This window comes from Mustelus asterias, chromosome 22 (genome assembly GCF_964213995.1).
Source record: "Mustelus asterias chromosome 22, sMusAst1.hap1.1, whole genome shotgun sequence".
Lineage (NCBI taxonomy): Eukaryota > Metazoa > Chordata > Chondrichthyes > Carcharhiniformes > Triakidae > Mustelus > Mustelus asterias.
In genome coordinates this window covers 18,468,695-18,492,091 of record NC_135822.1, presented here as the reverse complement: position 1 = coordinate 18,492,091, position 23,397 = coordinate 18,468,695, and the positions used below count along the sequence as shown (strand labels likewise).

The following is a 23,397-nucleotide window of genomic DNA, read 5'->3' as shown; positions in this document are numbered from 1 at the left end:
GTGCTGTGGTCACTGTGTCCTGGTCACTGTGTCCTGGCACTGCGCCCTGGTCACTGTGCTGTGACGATGTGGAGATGCCGGCGTTGGACTGGGGTAAACACAGTAAGAGTCTCACAACACCAGGTTAAAGTCCGACACGTTTATTTGGTAGCAAAAGCCACTAGCTTTCAGAGCATTGCTCCTTCATCAGGTGAGTGGGAGTTCTGTTCACAAACAGGGTATATAAAGACACAAACTCAATTTACAAGATAATGGTTGGAATGCGAGTCTTTACAGGTAATCAAGTCTTAAAGGTACAGACAATGTGAGTGAGAGAGGGCTAAGCACAGGTTAAAGAGATGTGCATTGTCTTCAACCAGAACAGTTAGTGAGATTTTGCGAGCCCAGGCAAGTCGTGGGGGTTACAGATAGTGTGGCATGAACCCAAGATCCTGGTTGAGGCCGTCCTCATGTGTGCGGAACTTGGCTATCAGCTTTTGCTCGGCGATTCTGCGTTGTCATGTGTCGTGAAGGCCGCCTTGGAGAACGCTGACCCGAAGATCAGAGGCTGAATGCCCGTGACTGCATTGGGATCTTGGGTTCATGTCACACTATCTGTAACCCCCACGACTTGCCTGGGCTTGCAAAATCTCACTAACTGTCCTGGCTGGAGACAATACACATCTCTTTAACCTGTGCTTGTCCCTCTCTCACTCACATTGTCTCTACCTTTAAGACTTGATTACCTGTAAAGACTCGCATCCCAACCATTATCTTGTAAATTGAGTTTGTGTCTTTATATACCCTATTTGTGAACAGAACTTCCACTCACCTGATGAAGGAGCAACGCTCCGAAAGCTTGTGGCTTGTGCTACCAAATAAACCTGTTGGACTTTAACCTGGTGTTGTGAGACCCTTACTGCACTGTGCTGTGGTCACTGTGTCCTGATCACTGTGTCCTGGTCACTGTGTCCTGGTCACTGTGTCCTGGTCACTGTGTCGTGGTCACTGTGTTGTGGTCACTGTACTGTGGTCACTGTGTCCTGGTCACTGTGATGTGGTCACTGTGCTGTGGTCACTGTGTCCTGGTCACTGTGTCCTGGTCACTGTGTCCTGGTCACTGTGTCGTGTCGTGGTCACTGTGTCATGGTTGCTGTGTCCTGGTCACTGTGTTGTGGTCACTGTGTCCTGGTCACTGTGATGTGGTCACTGTGCTGTGGTCACTGTGTCCTGGTCACTGTGTCCTGGTCACTGTGTCCTGGTCACTGTGTCGTGGTCACTGTGCTGTGGTCACTGTGTCCTGGTCACTGTGTCATGGTCGCTGTGTCCTGGTCACTGTGTCGTGGTCACTGTGTCCTGGTCACTGTGTCCTGGTCACTGTGTCCTGGTCACTGTGTCCTGGTCACTGTGTCCTGGTCACTGTGTCATGGTCACTGTGTCATGGTCACTGTGTCATGGTCGCTGTGTCATGGTTGCTGTGTCCTGGTCACTGTGTTGTGGTCACTGTAGTGTGGTCACTGTGTCCTGGTCACTGTGTTGTGGTCACTGTGCTGTGGTCACTGTGTCCTGGTCACTGTGTCCTGGTCACTGTGTCCTGGTCACTGTGTCATGGTTGCTGTGTTGTGGTCACTGTGTCCTGGTCACTGTGTTGTGGTCACTGTGTCCTGGTCACTGTGTCCTGGTCACTGTGATGTAGTCACTGTGGCTGTGGTCACTGTGTCCTGGTCACTGTGTCATGGTTGCTGTGTCCTGGTCACTGTGTCCTGGTCACTGTGATGTAGTCACTGTGCTGTGGTCACTGTGTCCTGGTCACTGTCGTGGTTGCTGTGTCCTGGTCACTGTGCTATGGTCACTGTGTCCTGATCACTGTGTCCTGGTCACTGTGCTGTGGTCACTGTGTCCTGGTCACTGCGTCCTGGTCACTGCGTCCTGGTCACTGTGTCCTGGCCATTGTGTCCTGGTCACTGTGTCCTGGTCACTATGCTGTGGTCACTGTGTCCTGGTCACTGTGTCCTGGTCACTGTGCTGTGATCACTGTGTCATGGACACTGTGTCCTGGTCACTCTGTGGTGGTCACTGTGTCCTGGTCACTGTGTCCTGGTCACTCTGTCGTGGTCACTGTGAGGTGGTCACTGTGTCCTGGTCACTGTGTCCTGGTCACTATGCTGTGGTCACTCTGTCCTGGTCACTGTGTCCTGGTCACTGTGTCCTGGTCACTATGCTGTGGTCACTGTGTCCTGGTCACTGTGTCCTGGTCACTATGCTGTGTTAACTGTGTCCTGGTCACTGTGTCCTGGTCACTATGCTGTGTTAACTGTGTCCTGGTCACTGTGTCCTGGTCACTGTGCTGTGATCACTGTGTCATGGACACTGTGTCCTGGTCACTCTGTGGTGGTCACTGTGTCCTGGTCACTCTGTTGTGGTCACTCTGTCGTGGTCACTGTGAGGTGGTCACTGTGTCCTGGTCACTGTGTCCTGGTCACTGTGATGTGGTCACTGTGCTGTGGTCACTGCGTCCTGGTCACTGTGTCCTGGTCACTGTATTCTCTGGATCAAAGTGTGCATGCGGACAGTTTTCACACTGTCCCGGATCAACTCATCAGCAATCGTTTCTCAGCTTTCACTCTTGTGCTTCCAAAACGTCTGAATCAGGAATTCATATTTCGACATTACATCAGTCCTCCTCCCGACCTCAGCCTGTACCCACGGTTATCACCATCCCACATCCCAGTCTCATTGTCTGTCCCAAACAAGCTTGGGGTATCGCAGTGTCTAAACATGGAGTACTTTCCCAGGGGAGAGTCACAGTCCACTCTGCACACATCAGATCAGGAGCATGATTCCTGGAGTTTCCACAAACCAGATTATTCTCATCCAAACAGTCAATGCCTTTATTGACTTAACCCACCATCCCCCCTCCCCTCACTCAACTCACACTCCTCTCCATCTTGCCCCCCTCCCACTCCCAGCCTCTAATCCTCCTCCCAATTCGCTTTGCCCTTCAGCCCTTCCTTTCTCCCCCCTCTCTCTCCTGTCACCCCTCCCTTTTCCTGCCTTCCTATCTCACCCCCTCGCCTCTGTTCGGAATGAGCTGGAATCTCACCATTAATCTCTCATCTCTCTCTTCCACAGGTGATGAGTATCCTGAGTAACCCGGGAGCAGTGCCCCCTCAGCCACAGCATGACTTCTCCATCTCCCCTCTGCATGGTAGCCTGGACACCTCAAACCCACTTACTGCCAGCTGCAGCCAGCGAGCAGACTCCATCAAGGGCGTGGACAGCCTCCCCAGCTCACAGTCCTACTGCACACCTGCCTACAGCACATCTGGATACAGCATGGACCCTGTGCCTGGCTACCAGTATGCCCAGTATGGACAGAGTAAGCATCATTTGCTGGTACTACACTCCAGCGAGCAGAGCAGTAACAGAGGAATGGGGTGGGCAACGGGTGCTCCTTATGTCAGAATGCAGGCTGGAGGGGAAGGGACGGGACAGGAGAGGCAGGTTTCATCCTGATGCTGTGCAGTGAGTCAGTCAGCCAAAGGAGAGCATTAGGGCAACAGCAACATAACTTAGTGGCCTTGGTTTAGGGAGGGAGAAAATGCTGGACACCTCGTGTAATATCAGAGTGTTCCAATAAGGGGTGGTGTTTTATAACAGAGTGTTACAGTGAGGGTTGTGTGTTATATTAGAATGCTGCAGTGAGGGGTGTGTGTTATATCAAAGTGTTCAAATGAGGGGTGTGTGTTATATCAGAGTGTTACAGTGAGGGGTGTGTGTTATGTCAGAGTGTTACAGTGAGGGGTGTGTGTTATATCAGAGTGTTACGGTGAGGGGTGTGTGTTATATCAGAGTGTTACGGTGAGGGGTGTGTGTTATATCAGAGTGTTACGGTGAGGGGTGTGTGTTATATCAGAGTGTTACGGTGAGGGGTGTGGGATTTTCCAGAGTGAAGAGTGAAGTGAGGAGTGTGTGTTATATCAAGGTGTTCTAGTGAAGGCTGTGTGTTACATCAGGGTGCTACAGTGAGGATTTTGTTATGTCAGTGCATTACACTACGAGGTGTGTTTTATATCAGTGTTACTTTGAGAGGTGTAAGTTATATTAGTGAGGGGTGTGTGTTTTATCAGAGTGTTACAGTGAGGGTTGTGTGTAATATTAGAATGTTGCAGTGAGGAGTGTGTGTTATATTAGAATATTTCAGTGAGGGGTGTGTGTTATATTGGAATATTTCAGTGAGGGGCGTGTGCTATATTAGAATATTTCAGTGAGGCGTGTGTGTTGTATTAGAATATTACAGTGAGGGGTGTGTTTTATATTAGTGTTAGCGGGGGGGGGGTGTTATATCAGAGTGGTTTAGTAAGGGGTGTGTGTTATGTCAGAGTGTAACAGTGAAGGATGTGTTTTATATCAGAGTACTGCAGTGAGAGTTTTGTTATATCAGAGTGTTGTGGTGAGTGGTGCGAGTTATATCAGTGTGTGACAGCGAGGTTTTTGTGTTATGTCTGAGTGTAACAGTGAAGGGTGTGTTTTATATCAGAGTATTACAGTGAGGGGTGTGTGTCCTATCAAAGTGTTACAGCGAGGGGTGTATTTTTTATCAGAGTGTTACAGTGAGGGATGTGTGTTATATCAGAAAACTACAGTGACGGTTTTGTTACATCAGTGCATTACATTAAGGGGTATATTTTATATCAAGTGTTACAGTGAGCTAGATGTGTGTGTTACATCAGAGTGTTATAGTGAAGGGTGTGTGTTATATCAGTGTGTTACAGTGAGGGGTGTGTGTTATATCAGAGTGTTACAGTGAGGGGTGTGTGTTATATCAGAGTGTTGCAGTGAGTAGTGGGTGTTATAGTAGAATGTTACAGCGAATGGTGTGTGTTATATTAGAGTGATGCACTGCGGGATGTGGGTGGTATCAAAGCATTGTAGTGAGAGGTGTGTGCTTTATCAGTGTGTTACAGCAAGGGATGTGTGTTATACCAGAGCAACAGTGAGAGTTTTGTTAAATCAGTGCATTACAGTAAGTTGTGTGTTTTATGTCAGAGTGTTATAGTGAGGTGTGTGGATATCAGAGTGATACAATGAGGGATGTATGTTATATCAGAGATTTGCAATGAATGGTGTGTGTTATATCACAATGTTACAGTGAGTAGTATATGTTTTATTACAATGTTAAACTAAGGAGATATTTTAAATCAGGGTGTTATAGTGAGGCCTATGGGTATATCACGGTGTTACTGTGAGGGATGTATGTTGTACCAGCATACTGCCCTGAGCGTTTTGTAATATCAGTTCATTACAGTAAGGTGTGTGTGTTATACCCCAGTGTTAGAGTAAGCGGCGTGTGTTATATCAGAGTGTTCCAATGAGGGTTGTCTGTTACAACAAAGTGTTACAATGAGGAGTGTGTGTTACATCGGAATGATACATTGAGGGCCATGTGTTATATCACAGAATTATAATGAGGCATCTGTCTTTCATCACATTGTTACAGTAAGGGGTGTTTTATATCAGAGTGTTACAGTGAGGTGTGTGGGATTTGTCACAATGTTACTTTGAAGGGTGTATGTCAGTGGTTCCCAAACTCTTTTCACTGGGCTGCACTTTCGGAATAAAAATTTGCTCGCGCCACACCAAATTTTTTATTGATAAGAAATACATTCAAAAACAAAAAAAAACTCCTAGCAGTGATTGATTCATAACATAGAACACAGCTACTTTATAATATGATCATGGGTCATCCAGAAAGTATAAAACAATGCTTGTTTAAACCATGTTTAAATGTTTCTTTGATTGTCCTTGAATCTTCCCGCCACACTTGCCATCCTCTCTCGCCGCACCAGTGTGGCGCGCCGCACCCTTTGGGAACCGCTGGTGTATGTTATACCAGATTACTACAGTGAGGCTTTTGTCATATCAGTGCATTACAGTAAGGTGTGTGTTTTCAATCAGAGTGTTCCAATGAGGGGTATCTGTTATATCACAGAGTGATGTGGGGATGCTGGCGTTGGACTGGGGTAAACACAGTAAGAAGTCTCACAACACCAGGTTAAAGTCCAACAGGTTTACCTGGTAGTACAAGTCACTTCATCAGGGACAGCGCTCCGAAAGCTAGTGACCTGTGCTACCAAATAAACCTGTTAGACTTTAACCTGGTATCACAGTGTTACAGTGAGGGGTGTATGTTATATTAGAGTGTTCCAATAAAGGTTGTGTGTTATATTACAGTTAGAGGTGTGTGTTGTACAAAAGTGTCACAGTGAGGGGTGCGGAATATATCGGAGTATTACAGTGAGCTGTGTGTGTTAGCTCAGAGTGTCACAGTGCGGGGTATGTGTCATATCACAGTGTTACAGTGGGGGTGTTTGTTATATCACAGTGATGCAGTGAGATGTGTGTGTTATATCAGAGGGTGAACATGAGGAATATTTCACTAAGGAGTGAGTGTTGTATCAGTGCTTTGCAATGTGTGTTATATCAAAGTGTTTAAGTGAGGGATGTGTGTTATATTACAGTGTTACAGTGAGGGGTGTGCTTTGTATAAGAGTGTTGCAGTGAGGGATGTGTGTTATATTAGAGTTTCACTGTGAGGAGTGGGTGTTATATTAGAGTGTTATAGTGAGGGGTGTGTTTTGTTTCACAGTGTTACAGTAAGGGGTATGTGTTTTAATACAATATTAAACTAAGAGGATGTTTTATATCAGGGGGTTATTTTGAAGCATGTGGGGTATATCACAGTGTTACTGTGAGGAGTGTGTGTTATACCAGCATACTGCCCTGAGAGTTTTGTAATATCAGTTCATTACAGTGAGGTGTGTGTGTTATATCCCAGTGTTCGAGTGAGGAGTGTGTTATATCAGTGTTTTGCAGTGTGGGGTGTATGTTAAATCAGAGTGATACATTGAGGGCCATGTGTTATATCGCAGTATTACAATGAGGCATCTGTCTTTCATCACATTGTTACAGTAAGGGGGTGTTTTATGTCAGAGTGTTACAGTGAGGTGTGTGGGATTTGTTACAGTGTTACTGTGAAGGGTGTATGTTATACCAGACTACGACAGTGAAGCTTTTATCAAATCAATGCACTACAGTAAGCTGTGCGTGTTCAATCAGAGTGTTCCAGTGAGGGGTGTGTGTTATATCAGGGTGTTCCAGTGAGGGGGTGTGTTGTTATATCAGAGTGTTCCAGTGAGGGATGTGTGTTATATCGGAGTGTTCCAATGAGGGGTGTGTATTATAGCAGGGTGTTCCAATGAGGGATGTGTATTATATTAGCATGTCCCAATGAGGGGTGTGTATTATACTAGAGTGTTAGGTGAAGGCTGTGTGTTATATCAGAGTTTGGCAGTGAAGAGTATGTGCATTATCAGTGTTTTGCAGTGTGGGGTTTGTGTTATATCAAAGTGTTACAGTGAGAGGTGTGTGTTGTATAAGAGTGTCACAGTGAGGGGTGTGGAATATATCAAAGTGTTACAGTGAGAGGTGTGTGTTGTATAAGAGTGTCACAGTGAGGGGTGTGGAATATATCAAAGTGTTACAGTGAGAGGTGTGTGTTGTATAAGAGTGTCACAGTGAGGGGTGTGTGTTATATCAGAGTGTTCCAGTGAGGGGTGTGTGTTATATCAGAGGGTTCCAGTGAGGGGTGTGTGTTATATCAGTGTGTTCCAGTGAGGGGTGTGTGTTATATCAGAGTGTTCCAGTGAGGGGTGTGTGTTATATCAGAGTGTTCCAGTGAGGGGTGTGTGTTATATCAGAGTGTTCCAGTGAGGGGTGTGTGTTATATCAGAGCATTCCAGTAAGGGAATGTTAGATTGAGAGGTGTGTATTATATCAAAGTGTTCCAGTGAGTGGTGTGTGCTACGTCAGAGTATTCTCGTGTGGGTTGTGTGTTATATCAGAGTATTGTAGTGAGGGGTGTGTGTTATGTCAGAGTGAACCAGTGAGTGGTGTGTGTTATACAGAGTATTCAGTGAGGGGTGTGTGTTATATCAGATTGTTCCAGTGAGGGATGTGTGTTATGTCTGAGTGTTAGGCGGGTACAGAGTATTGCAGCGAGGCTGTGTGTTATATCAGAGCGTTCCAGTGAGGGAATGTTAGATTGAGAGGTGTGTATTATATCAAAGTGTTCCAGTGAATGGTGTGTGCTACGTACAGAGTATTCTCGTGTGGGTTGTGTGTTATACAGAGTATTCAGTGAGGGTTGTGTGTTATATCAGATTGTTCCAGTGAGAGATGTGTGTTATATCTGAGTGAACCAGTGAGGCTATGTGTTGTATCAGAGTGTTCCAGTGATGGGTGTGTGTTATATCAGAGTGTTTCAGTGATGGGTGTGTGTTATATCAGAGTATTGCAGTGAGGGGTGTGTGTTATATCAGAGTATTGCAGTGAGGGGTGTGTTTATATGAGTGTGTTCCAGTGATGGCTGTGTGTTATATCAGAGTGTTTCAGTGAGTGGCGTGTGTTATATCAGAGTGTTCCAGCGAGGGGTGTGTGTTATATCAGAGTGTTTCAGTGAGGGGTGTGTGTTATATCAGATTGTTCCAGTGAGGGGTGTGTGTTATATCAGAGTATTGCAGTGAGGGGTGTGTTTATATCAGTGTGTTCCAGTGAGGGATGTGTGTTATATCTGAGTGAATCAGTGAGGCTATGTGTTGTATCAGAGTGTTCCAGTGAGGGGTGTGTGTTATATCAGAATGTTAGGGTGAGAGGTGCGTGTTATATCAGTGTGTTCCAGAGAGGGGTGTGTGGTATATCAAAGTATTCTAGTGTGGGGTGTGTATTATATCAGATTGCTGAATTGAGGGTTGTGTGTTATATCAGAGTATTCCAGTGAGAGGTGTGTGTTATAACTGAGTGGACCATTGAGGGTTGTGTGTTATATCAGAGTATTCCAGTGAAGGGTGTGCATTATGTGAGAGTGTTCCAGTGAGGGGTGTTTGCTATGTCAGAGCATTCTCGTGTGGGTTGTGTGTTAGATCAGAGTATTGCAGTGAGGGGTGTGTGTTGTATCGAAGTGTTACAGTGATGGGTATGTGTTATATCAGGATGCTCCAATGAGGGGCGTCGTTATGTTAGAGTGTTACAATAAGTTGGTGTTTTATAGTGAGGGATGTGTGTTATATCAGAGTGTTTCAATAAGGGAGGTTTGTTATATCAGACTTCCAGTGAGGGGTGTGCACTATATCAGTGTATTCCAGTGTAGGGTGTGTGTTACATCAGTGTTCCAGTGAGGGTTGTGTGTTACATCAGCGTGTTCCCGTGAGGGGTGTGTGTTATATTAGCGTGTTCCAGTGAGAGGTGTGTGTTATGTCAGAGTGTTCCAGTGTCGGTTGTATGTTATATCAGAGTATTCCACTGAAGGGCGTGTGTTATATCAGAGTATTCCAGTGAGGGGTGTGTGTTATGTCAGAGTGTTCCAGTGAGGGGTGTGTGTTATATCAGAAAATTTCAGTGAGGGGTGTTTGCTATATCAGAGTATTCCAGTGTAGGGTGTGTGTTACATCAGTGTTCCAGTGAGGGGTGTGTGTTATATCAGCGTGTTCCCATGAGGGGTGTGTGTTATATCAGAGTGTTCCAGTGAGGGGTGTGTGTTATGTCAGAGTGTTCCAGTGTGGGGTGTCTGTTATATCAGAGTATTCCAGTGAGGGGTGTGTGTTATATCAGAGTGTTCCAGTGAAGGGTGTGTGTTATATCAGAGTGTTCCAGTGAGAGGTGAGTGTTCTTTCAGAGTGTTCCAGTGAGGGGTGTGTGCTATATCAGAGTATATTTGTGTGGGTTGTCTGTTATATCAGTGTGTTCCAGTGATGGGTGTGTGTTATATCAGAGAATTCCAGTGTGGGGTGAGTGTGATATCAGATTGCTGAAGTGAGGGATGTGTGTTATATCAGAGTGTTCCAGTGAGGGGTGTGCATTATATCAGAATGTTAGGGTGAGGGGTGTGTGTTATATCAGAGTGTTCCAGAGAGGGGTGTGTGGTATATCAAAGTATTCTAGTATGGGGTGTGTATTATATCAGATTGCTGAATTGAGGGTTGTGTGTTATATCAGATTGCTGAAGTGAGGGGTGAGTGTTATATCAGAGTATTCCAGTGAGAGATGTGTGTTATATCTGAGTGGACCATTGAGGGTTATGTTTTATATCAGAGTGTTCCAGTGAGGGTTGCGTGTTATATCAGAGTATTCCAGTGAAGGGTGTGTGTTATATCAGAGTGTTCCAGTGAGGGGTGTTTGCTATGTCGGAGTATTCTAGTGTGGGTTGTGTGTTATATCAGAGTATTGCAGTGAGGGGTGTGTGTTATATCGAAGTGTTACAGTGATGGGTATGTGTTATATCAGAATGCTCCAATGAGGGGCATCGTTATGTTAGCGTGTTACAAATAAGGTGGTGTTTTATATCAGAGTTTCACAATGAAGTGTGTGGGATTTGTCACAGTCTTCCTTTAGGGGCGTGTGTTATATCAGAGTGTTGCAGTGAGGGGTGTGTGTTATATCAGAGTGTTGCAGTGAGGGGTGTGTGTTATATCAGAGTGTTGCAGTGAGGCGTGTGTGTTATATCAGAGTGTTGCCGTGAGGGGTGTGTGTTATATCAGAGTGTTGCAGTGAGGGGCGTGTGTTATATCAGAGTGTTGCAGTGAGGGGTGTGTGTTATATCAGAGTGTTGCAGTGAGGGGTGTGTGTTATATCAGAGTGTTATAGTGAGGGGTGTGTGTTATATCAGAGTGTTGCAGTGAGGGGCGTGTGTTATATCAGAGTGTTGCAGTGAGGGGTGTGTGTTATATCAGAGTGTTATAGTGAGGGGTGTATGTTGTATCGGAGTGTTACAATAATGGGTGTGTGTTATATCAGAATGCTCCAATGAGGAGCGTTTATGTTAGCATGTTACAATAAGGTGGTGTTTTATACCAGAGTTCCATAATGAGGTGTGTGGGATTTGTCACAGTGTTCCTGTAGGGGTATGTGTTATATCAAACTCTTGCAGTGTGGGGTATGTGTTATATCAGAGTGGTCCAGTGAGGGGTGTGTGTTATATCAGAGTGTCCCAGTGTGGGTTGTGTGTTATATCAGAGTATTCCAGTGAAGGGTGTGTGTTATTTCAGAGTGTTCCAGTGAAGGGTGTCTGTTATATCAGAGTGTTCCAGTGAGGAGTGTGTGCTGTATCAGAATGTCGCAGTTAGGGATGTGGGTTATATCAGAGTGTTTGGATGAGGGCATGTGTTATATCAGAGTGTTAGGATGAAGGTGTGTGTTACAGCAGAATGTTCCAGTGAGGAGTGTATGTTATATCGGAGTGTTGCAGTGAGGTGTGTGTGTTATATCAGAGTGTTAGGGTGAGGCTGTGTTTTATATCAGAGTGTTAGGGTGAGGTGTGTGGTATATCAGAGTGTTCGGGTGAGGTATGTGTTATATCAGAGTGTTGCAATGAGGGGTGTGTGTTTAATCAGAGTGTTACAATGAGGGGTGTGTATTATTGTATTCTAGCGAGGGGTGTGTATTATATCGGAGTGTCGCAATGGGGGTTCTGTGTTACTTCAGACTGTCACAGTAAGGGGTGTGTTTTATATCAGAGAGTGTTACAGTGAGGGGTGTGTGTTATATCAGGGTGTTAGGATGAGGGTGTGGGTTATATCAGTGTTAGGATGAAGGTGTGGGTTATATCGCAGTGTTCCAGTGAGGGGTGTATGTTATTTCAGAGTGTTTGGATGAGGATGTGGATTATATCAGAGTGTTGCAGTGAGGGGCGTGTGTTATATCAGAGTGTTGCAGTGAGGGGTGTGTGTTATATCAGAGTGTTGCAGTGAGGGGTGTGTGTTATATCAGAGTGTTGCAGTGAGGGGTGTGTGTTATATCAGAGTGTTGCAGTGAGGGGTGTGTGTTATATCAGAGTGTTATAGTGAGGGGTGTGTGTTATATCAGAGTGTTGCAGTGAGGGGCGTGTGTTATATCAGAGTGTTGTAGTGAGGGGTGTATGTTGTATCGGAGTGTTACAATAATGGGTGTGTGTAAATATCAGAATGCTCCAATGAGGAGCGTTTATGTTAGCATGTTACAATAAGGTGGTGTTTTATACCAGAGTTTCACAATGAGGTGTGTGGGATTTGTCACAGTGTTCCTGTAGGGGTATGTGTTATATCAAACTCTTGCAGTGTGGGGTATGTGTTATATCAGAGTGGTCCAGTGAGGGGTGTGTGTTATATCAGAGTGTCCCAGTGTGGGTTGTGTGTTATATCAGAGTTTTCCAGTGAAGGGTGTGTGTTATTTCAGAGTGTTCCAGTGAGGGGTGTGTGCTATTATCAGAGTGTTCCAGTGAGAGGTGTCTGTTATATCAGAGTGTTCCAGTGAGGAGTGTGTGCTGTATCAGAATGTCACAGTTAGGGATGTGGGTTATATCAGAGTGTTTGGATGAGGGCATGTGTTATATCAGAGTGTTAGGATGAAGGTGTGTGTTACAGCAGAATGTTCCAGTGAGGAGTGTATGTTATATCGGAGTGTTGCAGTGAGGTGTGTGTGTTATATCAGAGTGTTCGGGTGAGGCTGTGTTTTATATCAGAGTGTTCGGGTGAGGTATGTGTTATATCAGAGTGTTGCAATGAGGGGTGTGTGTTTAATCAGAGTGTTACAATGAGGGGTGTGTATTATTGTATTCTAGCGAGGGGTGTGTATTATATCGGAGTGTCGCAATGGGGGTTCTGTGTTACTTCAGACTGTCACAGTAAGGGGTGTGTTTTATATCAGAGAGTGTTACAGTGAGGGGTGTGTGTTATATCAGGGTGTTAGGATGAGGGTGTGGGTTATATCAGTGTTAGGATGAAGGTGTGGGTTATATCGCAGTGTTCCAGTGAGGGGTGTATGTTATTTCAGAGTGTTCGGATGAGGATGTGGATTATATCAGAGTGTTGCAGTGAGGGTTGTGTGTTATGTCATGATGTTGCAGGTGGGGTGTGTGTTATATCAGAGTGTTAGGATGGGGGTGTATGTTGTAATTGTGGTACAGTGAGGGTGTGTGTTATATCAGAGTGTTAGGATGGGGGTGTATGTTGTAATTGTGGTACAGTGAGAGTGTGGGTTATATCAGAGTGTTAGGATAAGGATGTGTATTAATTCAGAGTATTTACATTGATAAGTTTCTGTTTCTTTTCAAAGCTCCGTCAGGATGTCGCTGACAGGTTTGGAGGCAAGTTTAGAATCTGACAACAAGTTGATTTGGAAGTTAGGATGTTGAAGCGGTCACCGCGGCAAGAGTGGGAATGACACTGACCAATTGTTGTTTTTGCTCGCATGTTAACCTAATCACAGCTTGCTGCTTGTACTCAATGGGTTCAGAGGTTCTTCCTCCCCCTCTCCATTCCTCGCTCTCCTGCCCTTCGACTGTCCTTCCCGACCCCAGCTCCCATTTTCCACGCTCTCTCTGCAGCCTCTCCTAATGTCTTTAGCTCCTGCCGTTAAATTGAAACCTTCTGCAGAAGTGGCTGGATCAATAGCAGCTTTCCCTTTCACCCAGTGCGTGTAGCAACCTCTGACCTCCCCACACTTGCCTCTGGATGTGGATGGACATGTGTAGTTGATATAAATCTCGAATAAATACTGCTATCGTATATTGCCAAAAACGAGTGCCCCGAGGCAAGGTGTCAGTCACACCCTGTATGCGCGGCCTGAATACATCTCAGCTCATTTACTGGTTTCCTTCAGCGGCAGGACGAGGCCATTCGGCCCATTTTACCTGCCCTGCAATTTTTCCCCTTCCAATATTTATCCAATTTCCTTTGGAACGTTTAAATCTGCTTTCAGTCAGATCACAGGAAGACATTCAACAAAAAAATCTTCCTCAGCCCCCGCACCACCACCACCCCCTCCCCCCCGGGATAGTTTTGTCGATCTCCTTAAATCTGTGTCCTCTGATTACCACCCTCCGCCTGTCAGTGGAAGCATCTCCTCATTCACTCGAAAAAGTTCCTTCATCATTGCCAACTCCTGTATTTAATCTCACCTTAACCCTCTACACTCTAAAGAGAACAATCCCAGCTTATTTCCTTGACAATTGAAGGCTCTCATCTCCTATGGCATTCTGTAAGTCTCCTCTGTACTCTCTCAAAGGCCTTCATCCTAAATTGTTATGCAGAGAACTGGCCACAAGTTCAAAATCAGTAAGGGAATCAACGGTTATGGGGATAAAGCAGGAAAGTGGTGTTGGGGATTATCATATCAGATCAGTCGTGATCTCATTGAATGGCGGAGTAGACGCGATGGCCGAATTGCCTTCTTCTGCTTCTACGTCTTATCTTATAATATTCCAGCTGGGGTCCTGGACCAGTAGCTTACCTTTCTTGCTTTCATACTCTATTTATAAAATCCAGGATCCCTTTGACCTTTTTAAGAATTGTATCAACTTGTCCTGCCACTTTAAAAAGATTTGTGTACCTGCACCTCCAGGTCTCTGTGCAAACGCATGTACGCACGCACTCACTCACTCACTCTCACCATCTTTCCTCTCACTCTCGTTCTCTCTCTCTCTCTCACACACACAGTCCTGCTCTCATGCTGCTGGCTACACACTTCCCAGGCATCAGGCCAGCCTTCACCTGTCGGGCTGAATTTTCATGTGTCTTATTCTAAACGCCATTAGTAACACAGTTAAAGCATTTCCAACCAGAAAAGCCACACTTGCCTGACTGTGGAGATATTTAACTCTGGAGGAGTCACAGCTCAGTCCAATTTCTGTCCTCCACCAATGTCTGCACAGACACACCACTTCTCAGCATGGGTCGCTGGTCCAGGAGGAGAAACCACATCAACAGGAGGAGACTATTCAGCCCCGCAGGCCTCTCCACCATTCAATTAAATCATGGCTGACTTGCACCTGAGTCACATTTACCTGCCCCCTGCTCCATATCCTTTGATATCTTTATCCAAAAGTATTTATGCATCTCCGACATGAACTGGATCCCATGGGATCCAGTACCTTTTGAAGGCAAGAGTTCCTGATTTCCTCTCCACTTTGCATGAAAAATTTCTGTCTAGAATAACCTGGCTTGCATGTTAAGATTGTGTTCCCTTGCTCTCCCAGTAAGGGAAATAGTTTCTCTTCTGTCTACCTTCTCAAATCCTTTCATCATTATAAACATTTTGACTAGATCATCCTTCAAACCCCCTCCCGCGCCCTGGCAATACAACCCAGGTCCCAGGTTTATGCAACCTGTCCCCATCATTAACCCTTTATCCTGATGTATCACCAAGACCAACAAATTCTTCCAAAGGCTCAAAACTGGACACAACACAGCAGATATGGTCTAACCAAGACTATATAATTGAGGGATAATATTCTCCCCTCTGTATTCCAGTCCCGTCATAAAAATCAACATTCTTTGAAACACTCTGATTAATTTTTATACTTCTCGACTTGCTATTAGTGTTTTGCACACATGGACACCCAAATCTCTCTACTCCTCCACTGATAAATATTTTGATTAGTCTCTTTTGAGGCTCAAAGAGAATCTCACACACTCCAACATTGTATTTCAGGCCTTTTGGCTAAGATCAAGTGTTTGGTCGAATCAAGCCCAAAATTGGGTGCAACTTATCTTGTCAGCTTGGATCTTGTCTGTCTCTTCTGGGGACCATGAATTGGATTCTATTTGAATTTGGTTTTTGGAGCGAGCAAGGAGATGGATTCAGGTCTGCTAAGTCCATTCTGAACATTGGTTTTGTAACTTGAAGGATGGAGTAAAAAATGTTTTACTCCAACTTTCACGTTTTTTTTCCATTCACTTAGTCTGTCTGTAACTTCCTTCTGCCAGTCACAACTTCTAGTGTTCCTGAATCTAGTGTCTCTTGTAGACCTACATATACAATGCTTTATTCCTTCATCCAAATCATTCATATTCACACCAACAACTGAGATTTCCTGTTTGTGCTATGCTGCCAATCAAAGATCAAACCTCCTTGCTATCTGTCTTCTCCTCCCATCTATAGAATGATAACCACACAGGAGGCCTTTTGGTCCATCTTGCCAGTGCTAGCACTTTGAGTTATCCACTTAGTTCGACTCTGTGTCTCTTTTCCCACACACTCTTCTTTTTCAGGGACTAATCCAGTTTCCTTTTGAAAATTACTCTTGAATTTGCTTCAGTCACACATTCAGATAACACATTCTAGATCATAACTCCCGAAAAAAATCTAATTTCCCCACACCACACCTGGTTTTTTTACCAACTATTCTCAACCTGCTCCTTCAGCACAGAGCTGATCTACAGACGGTCTCTCTGCAGCCATTGCTGCATGAAATTTCCCTCGAAATGGTTCATCCTTGCTTGTTCCCTGTGGTAAAGTTCCAAATATCCACTCACTCCTATCCGACTGCAGCCCAATCCCTTCTTGTGGGCAGCAGGAGAGAAGAGAGTTCCAACTCACATCTACTTTATTACATCTGGGCAAATAGGAGGTGGCAAAATCCCACACCATCCTCAACCTTGTTATCTTGCATATCTCTAAAATTGCTCATTCTCGGGACAACTGAGACAGAGCAAGGATGGTAGGGAGAAACCGCGCACTGAATCCAGACACCCCAAAAACCAGACTGAACCCAGATACCCCAAAAACTGCAGACTGAACCCAGACACCCTAAAAACTGCAGCCTGAACCCAGACACACCAAAAACCAGACTGAATCCAGACACCCCAAAAACCAGACTGCGATCCCCTGAATCAGCCTGGTAAACCTTCGCTGCACTCCGTCGAGAGCAAGAATATCCTTCCTCAGAAAAGGAGACCAAAACTGCACACAATATCCTAGGTGTGCATAATTTGGATAAAAGTGAGGTTATTCACTTTGGAAGCAAAATCAAGAAGGCAGATTACTACCTAAATGGCTGTAAATTGGGAGAGGGGAGTGTGCAGAGGGTCGTGGGAGTCCTTGAGCACCAATCGCTGAAGGTAAGCATGCAGATGCAGCAGGCGGTAAAGAAGGCAAATGGGTTGTTGGCCTTCATGGCGAGAGGTTTCGAGTACAGGAGCAGGGATGTGTTGTTGCAATTACAGAGGGTCTTGGTGAGGCCACACCTAGAATATTGTGTGCAGTTTTGGTCTTCTTTTCTGAGAAAGGATGTTCTTGCCCTCGAGGGAGTGCAGCGGAGGTTTACCAGGCTGATTCCGGGGATTGCAGGACTGATGTATGAGGAAAGATTGGCTAGGTTAGGATTGTTTTCGCTGGAATTCAGACGAATGAGGGGGGATTTCATAGAGACTTATAAAATTCTAACAGGACTAGACAGCGTAGATGCAGGTAGGACATTCCCGATGGTGGGGGGAGTCCAGAACCAGGGGTCACAGTCTGAGGATTCGGAGTAGGCCATTTAGGACGGAGATGAGGAGACATTTCTTCACCCAAAGAGTGGTGAGCCTGTGGAATTCATTACCACAGGAGGTAGTAATGCCAAAACATTGAATTTATTCAAGAGGCAACTGGATATAGCACATGGGGCGAATGGGATCAAAGGTTATGGGGAGAAAGCAGGATTAGGCTATTGAGTTGGATGATCAGCCATGATCATGATGAATGGTGAGCAGGCTCGAAGGACTGAATGGCCTCCTCCTGCTCCTATCATCTATGTTTCTGTGTCAAAAACCACAGACTGAATCCAGACACCCCAAAAACCACAGACTGAACCCAGACACCCCAAAAACCAGACAGAACCCAGACACCCCAAAAACCAGACAGAACCCAGACACCCCAAAAACCAGATAGAACCTAGACACGCCAAAAACCAGACTGAACCGAGACACTGCAAAAACCAGACTGAACCCAGACACCCCAAAAAACCAGACTGAACTCAGATACCCCAAAAACCAGCCTAAACCCAGACACCCCAAAAACCAGACTGAACCCAGAAACCCCAAAAACCGCAGACTAAACCCAGACACCACAAAAACCGCAGCCTGAACCCAGACACCCCAAAAACTGCAGACTGAACCCAGACACCCCAAAAACCATAGACTGAACCCAGACACCCCAAAAACCAGACTGAACCCAGACACCCCAAAAACCACAGACTGAACCCAGACACCCCAAAAATGCAGCCTGAACCCAGACACCCCAAAAACCAGACTGAACCCAGACACCCCAAAAACCAGACTGAACCCAGACACCCCAAAAACCAGACTGAACCCAGACACCCCAAAAACCAGACTGAACCCAGACACCCCAAAAACCACAGCCTGAACTCAGACACTACACTGACCATGAATAATAATGAAGAGGTTTGAGACACAAATTCTCAGCTGCCCCTCTGAATAATTTAATCTAGTCATCACACTCCCCATGCCACAGTTCAAAGGTCATGGGGAATGTTCATTGGGAAGAAGGGCCTGCTGGGAGCCATGAGGTGTCATCCTGCCATGGTGCGCTCACTGGTGTACTGAGCATGCTCAGTGTATTAATTAGCCAATCCCCCATCTCCAGACTGGTGCCAAGGAATATCAAAGAGTTCTGTGCGAGACCATGAAGTGAATTTAAATGGAAATGACAGCTCGGTAATAAGGCTTTCCATCGAACACTGCTCCCCCCTTTGGGGCAGAGAGACGACGAGAGCTTCACGCTGAAGATGTTGTTTATTTATTAGGAGTGATTGTCTGTTGTGCCAGCTCACACAGAACAGTTATTGGCAGAGTAAATCGAGTGGTAATGAACAGAAAGCATAGATTATCTCACATGAACCAAGAGAGCACATCCAAATACACAACTCTGTCACTGCACCTGAAGCCTGACGGCTAGGCCTTGATGCTTATCCCCGTGCCCCTAAACTTTATCTAAATTCCAATCCCCAAAATTAACCCTTTGAATGTTATGGGGACAGGACAAAGGTCTTAATTTGTTTTATTCTGTATTTTTGTTACCAGACCATAAGTGGTCAGCACAGAGAGCACTAACAGTCCACGAGTTAACAATTTGAATCTCCGGAGGCACCAGTGTTTTATTATTCTGTCTTCCCATGACTCAACCTGGTGTGGTTCGGTCCCCGCCTCTGGTGAGCTAGCTAATGCATTAAGAAGTCTCACAACACCAGGTTAGTCCAACAGGTTTATTTGGTAGCAAAATCCACTAGCTTTCGGAGCGCTGCTCCTTCGTCAGGTGAGTGGGAGTTCTGTTCACAAACAGGGCATATAAAGACACAAACACAATTTACAAAATAATGGTTGGAATGCGAATCTTTACAGGTAATCAAGTCTTAAAGGTACAGACAATGTGAGTGGAGAGAGCATTAAGCACAGGTTAAAGAGATGTGTATTGTTTCCAGACAGGACAGTTAGTGAGATTTTGCAAGCCCAGGCAAGTCGTGGGGGTTACAGATAGTGTGACATGAACCCAAGATCCCGGTTTAGGCCGTCCTCATGTGTGCAGAACTTGGCTATCAGTCTCTGCTCAGTGACTCTGCGCTGTCGTGTGCCGTGAAGGCCACCTTGGAGAACGCTTACCCGAAGATCAGAGGCCGAATGCCCGTGACCGCTGAAGTGCTCCCCAACAGGAAGAGAACAGTCTTGCCTGGTGATTGTCGAGCGGTGTTCATTCATCCGTTGTTGTAGCGTCTGCATGGTCTCCCCAACGTACCATGCCTCGGGACAAGAAAGGATGCCTGTGTTTACCCCATCTCCACATCAGAGCTAGCTAATCTCAGCTGGGACGATATTTGGGATTTTACACTTGGTCTTAGGTCATTTTAGGTCAGACCAAGTGGCTGTTCCTGATCACCATCTAATGTGTGCCCTGTGGGTGAGGATTAGATGGGTGCTGCCTCTCTCCGCAGGATAGCCTAAAGGCACTTCATTCACAAAATGCACTCTCTCCTTTCCTTCTCTATGAACGGTATGCTTTGTCTGTATAGCGCGCAAGAAACAATACTTTTCACTGTATCCCAACACATATGACAATAATAAATCAAATCAAATCAAATGGGCCCTGAGAGGGAGTGAGAGAGAAACTGTTCCTCCACTTTTGTAACCACCTCCAGTCTCACGACCTCCAAAATCTCGGCATTCCTCCAATTCTAGCTTCTTGTACGTTCCTCACTTTCTTTGTCCCAGTGTTTTGGCTGTGCCTTTAACATTCTCGGTACTAGGCTCTGGAATCCTCTCCATGTCCCTCCCTCTTTCGCTCCTTTAAGACCATCCTTAAGACCTACCTGGACACTTGTCTTAATGTCTCCTTAGCTGGTTCAGTGTCAAATGTGCACCTGAATGATGCGCCTTTGGATTGTTTAATTATGTTAAAGCTGCTATATAAATGCAGGTTGTTGTGGTTAAAAGGGACAGGGAAGAGCAACCGATGAAAGGAGTGAGTGATTGACCTTGGTTAGTGATTGTTTATCCTGTCGGATTTTGTGTTATCTTGTCTCCAAGGTGCGGTCGACTACCTGACCAAGAATGTGAGCCTATCCACACAAAGGCGGATGAAGTTAAGTGAGCACTCCGCTGTCCTGGGCTTGCTGCAGGTCGAGACTGGGCAGGCTTACTGAGGACGTCCCAAGACAACAAAACCTCACAGAGCAACAACACAAGGGAGAGAGAGAGAGAAACGATCGCCTGACGCATTCTACCAAACAGCTAAAATTGGAGCTGAAACACCGTGGGGCAATTCTGGAGGAGAACTCAACCTTCGCTCCTGAACATCCCGCGCCCTCTGCTGTACCCTCGGATGTACTATACCCCATAAATTTTCTCATCCAAACTGCCCCCACCTCGAGCTAGATGCTTATGGTCCAGAATTGCCCCTGTAAAATTGTACAGCTCCTTCGATGATTTGTAAGAGTGTATGTTTTTTTTTGTTGAAATTTCATTCCTGCTTTGCCCACGAGCGACTTGATCCCGTGGAGACAGCTAAGCTCTGTGGCAAAGGAGGGCACCCTGTGCCCATCTCCCAACCTTCCCCCATCTCCGCTTATGGGCACCAGCAGTAATCAAAGAGGACCAACATGTACACGGGCTGTGGATTGGAAACAGTAGCTGCTGATTAAACCCTCCCCATCGCAAAAGGAAACGGTCACCTTGCAAACCGCGACACTTGCAACATCTGGATTGACTGACTTTTAACCAATCGAAAATCTCGACAGCTGAACGACAAGGCGTGCGGTAACCAATACCTGAAGAGAAGCAAACCTTTCAAAACTCCTATCAGCAACGATTACAAACAGACCAAACACAACTTCAAACCCATTTTAGTTTAAGGGGAGTTTAGTTCTTTGGGAGAGTAAAGGGATTGTGTTTAAAAGGGTCTGTTTTTGCAGGAGTCTGTGATAAAGGACCGTCATAAACAGAAACAAAGCAGTTCGGGATTTATTTCAGAGGGTGGGGAGCAGGTGAAAGGGGAAGTAAAATCTGTTTTATTCAGCAGATTTTAATTTCTTGATGCAAAGCGTCAGTTGTTAATGGACAGTGAGACTACAGAAACATTCCAATGTTGATCATCAACAAGGGTTCTACAATGTAAATGATCACTGCAGACTGGCGCTGAATTATTAATGTAGTTTGTTTCTGAAATACTATTCGACGTATGTTTTGAGTGTGCCCACTGTTAGCGACCTGGAGTCAATCGCACTGTTTAAATCTGGATCCTGGATCTGATATCTCTTTCTGCATTCCTGGTCCCAGATTGAAATACTCGCGGTGTTTCTTGTCCGTGACTTGTGATCCAGGAGAGCTGACAAGGACTGAGTTGGCAGCACCCAGGACAATTTGCTTCAATAAATGAACTCCACATTCCACACACCAGGAACATCAGCCGGTGGACTTTGAACTTCAGCAAGAGGGAGTGGTCAGAATCCTGCCGGACCGAATATCCACGGACCCGTTCACATAGACTGTGCTCCAACAGAATGAAGATGTCTCCTCACAGCCCCGCTCTCACTCAAACTCCCTCCTCTCTCTCTCACCAATAATCCAAGATCACATCCCTCCACCGTCCACTCCCATTCAGTCGCGATGGATCCATCCATTCTCCTGGGGACCACAGTCACTTTTTCACCACGTGTACTCCAACTCAGTAAAAACCCTCAGCTTATTCTTCTTCAGGTGTTGAAATGAGGAAGCATTTTAAATCTTCTGTCGTAGGATGTTGGGTTCCGTGCATTTTACTGTAATTTTAAAAAAAAAATTGAAGAACTTTACCAATATTCTATAGACTTTCTTGGCATGTTAGATACTGAATAACTCTTTCACTTTCCCTAAACCCCTATCTCCCCCCTCCCCCACCTCCTCCCATCTCTGCTGTAACTTGCATTGTAGAATCACCACATGAATTTGTTAAAAATCCCAATTCTGTTTGGCTGCGTTTAATGGAATTATTCGCTGCTTCTTGACAGATGCTACCCTCTGCTGGGCAAACTTTAACTCACAGGAAATGCCGAGCTGTGATAGGAGCAGGCAGCTTTCCAATAGGAATACAATGTTTTCTCACTTTTTAGTCCCCCTCTTCTCCTGATCTCCCACCCCCACCCCCGCCCCACCCATAGCCTCCCTGCTGGAGGCTCAGTAACCTCACCCTGTGCCCACTCTTGGGCGGCACAGTGGTTAGCACTGCTGCCTCACTGCGCCAGAGACCCGGGTTCGATTTCCGGCTGTGTGTGGAGTTTGCATGTTTTCCCCGTGTCTGCATGGAGTTTCCTCCGGGTGCTCCGGTTTCCTCCCACAGTCTGAAAGACGTGCTGGTTAGGTACATCGACCTGAACATGCACCGGAGTGTGGTGACTAGTGGAATTTCACAGTAACTTCATTGCAGTGTTAATGTAAGCCTTACTTGTGACTAATAAACTTTACTTTTACTTTACTTCTTCCTAACCAATATTGAGAAGGTAATTGGCATTGAGAGATATCGCTGCCCTCACCCAACATTCAGACACTTCCCAAACGGTGTGGGGAGTTACGCAGGAAAGAGAGTTACGCTGGAGAAGGAACATAGAATCCATATTTTGCAGAAGGAGGCCATTCGGCCCATTGATTCTGCACCGACTCTCCAACAGATCATCCCGCAGAGGTCCACCCCCCCACCCCAAAAATGGAAATATTATTACTCCGCTCGATACTAAGAAGCCTGTTTTATGTTAAGTAGCAGAGCAGGCTGAATAGGCCTGATAGTCTCCCCATGCCCTTACATTCAGAAAAAAATTCTAAAATAAGCCCTCATAAAGGAGACACTGGATTTCCCCCACATGAACTCACTGGATGGCAGCCAAACAATGGAGGGGCTAAATGGCCTCCAATTCCTGAGTTCCCATCCTCCTGCCTCTGGGCTGAGATCAGCCACCTCGGCACTGACCGGAAATCAAACCTGCGGTTTTCCGATTGGAATGGCTCAATCATAAGAACATAAGAAATAGGAGCAGGAGTAGGCCATCTAGCCCCTCGAGCCTGCCCCGCCATTCAATAAGATCAT

The 23,397-nt window shown here is 45.7% G+C and overlaps 1 protein-coding gene across 1 annotated transcript in view; it reads left to right on the top strand.

The window, feature by feature from the left end:
- The window catches only part of LOC144509746 (paired box protein Pax-7-like), a 644,004-nt gene extending 623,395 nt beyond the window's left edge, over positions 1 to 20,609 (top strand). Inside the window, exons 10-11 of the mRNA XM_078238530.1 lie at positions 3,112 to 3,358; positions 20,370 to 20,609. Coding sequence (XP_078094656.1) covers positions 3,112 to 3,358; positions 20,370 to 20,485 — 363 coding nt within the window. The 3' untranslated portion in view covers positions 20,486 to 20,609. The remainder of the gene's footprint in view (positions 1 to 3,111; positions 3,359 to 20,369) is intronic.
- The last annotated feature ends 2,788 nt before the right edge of the window (positions 20,610 to 23,397 follow it).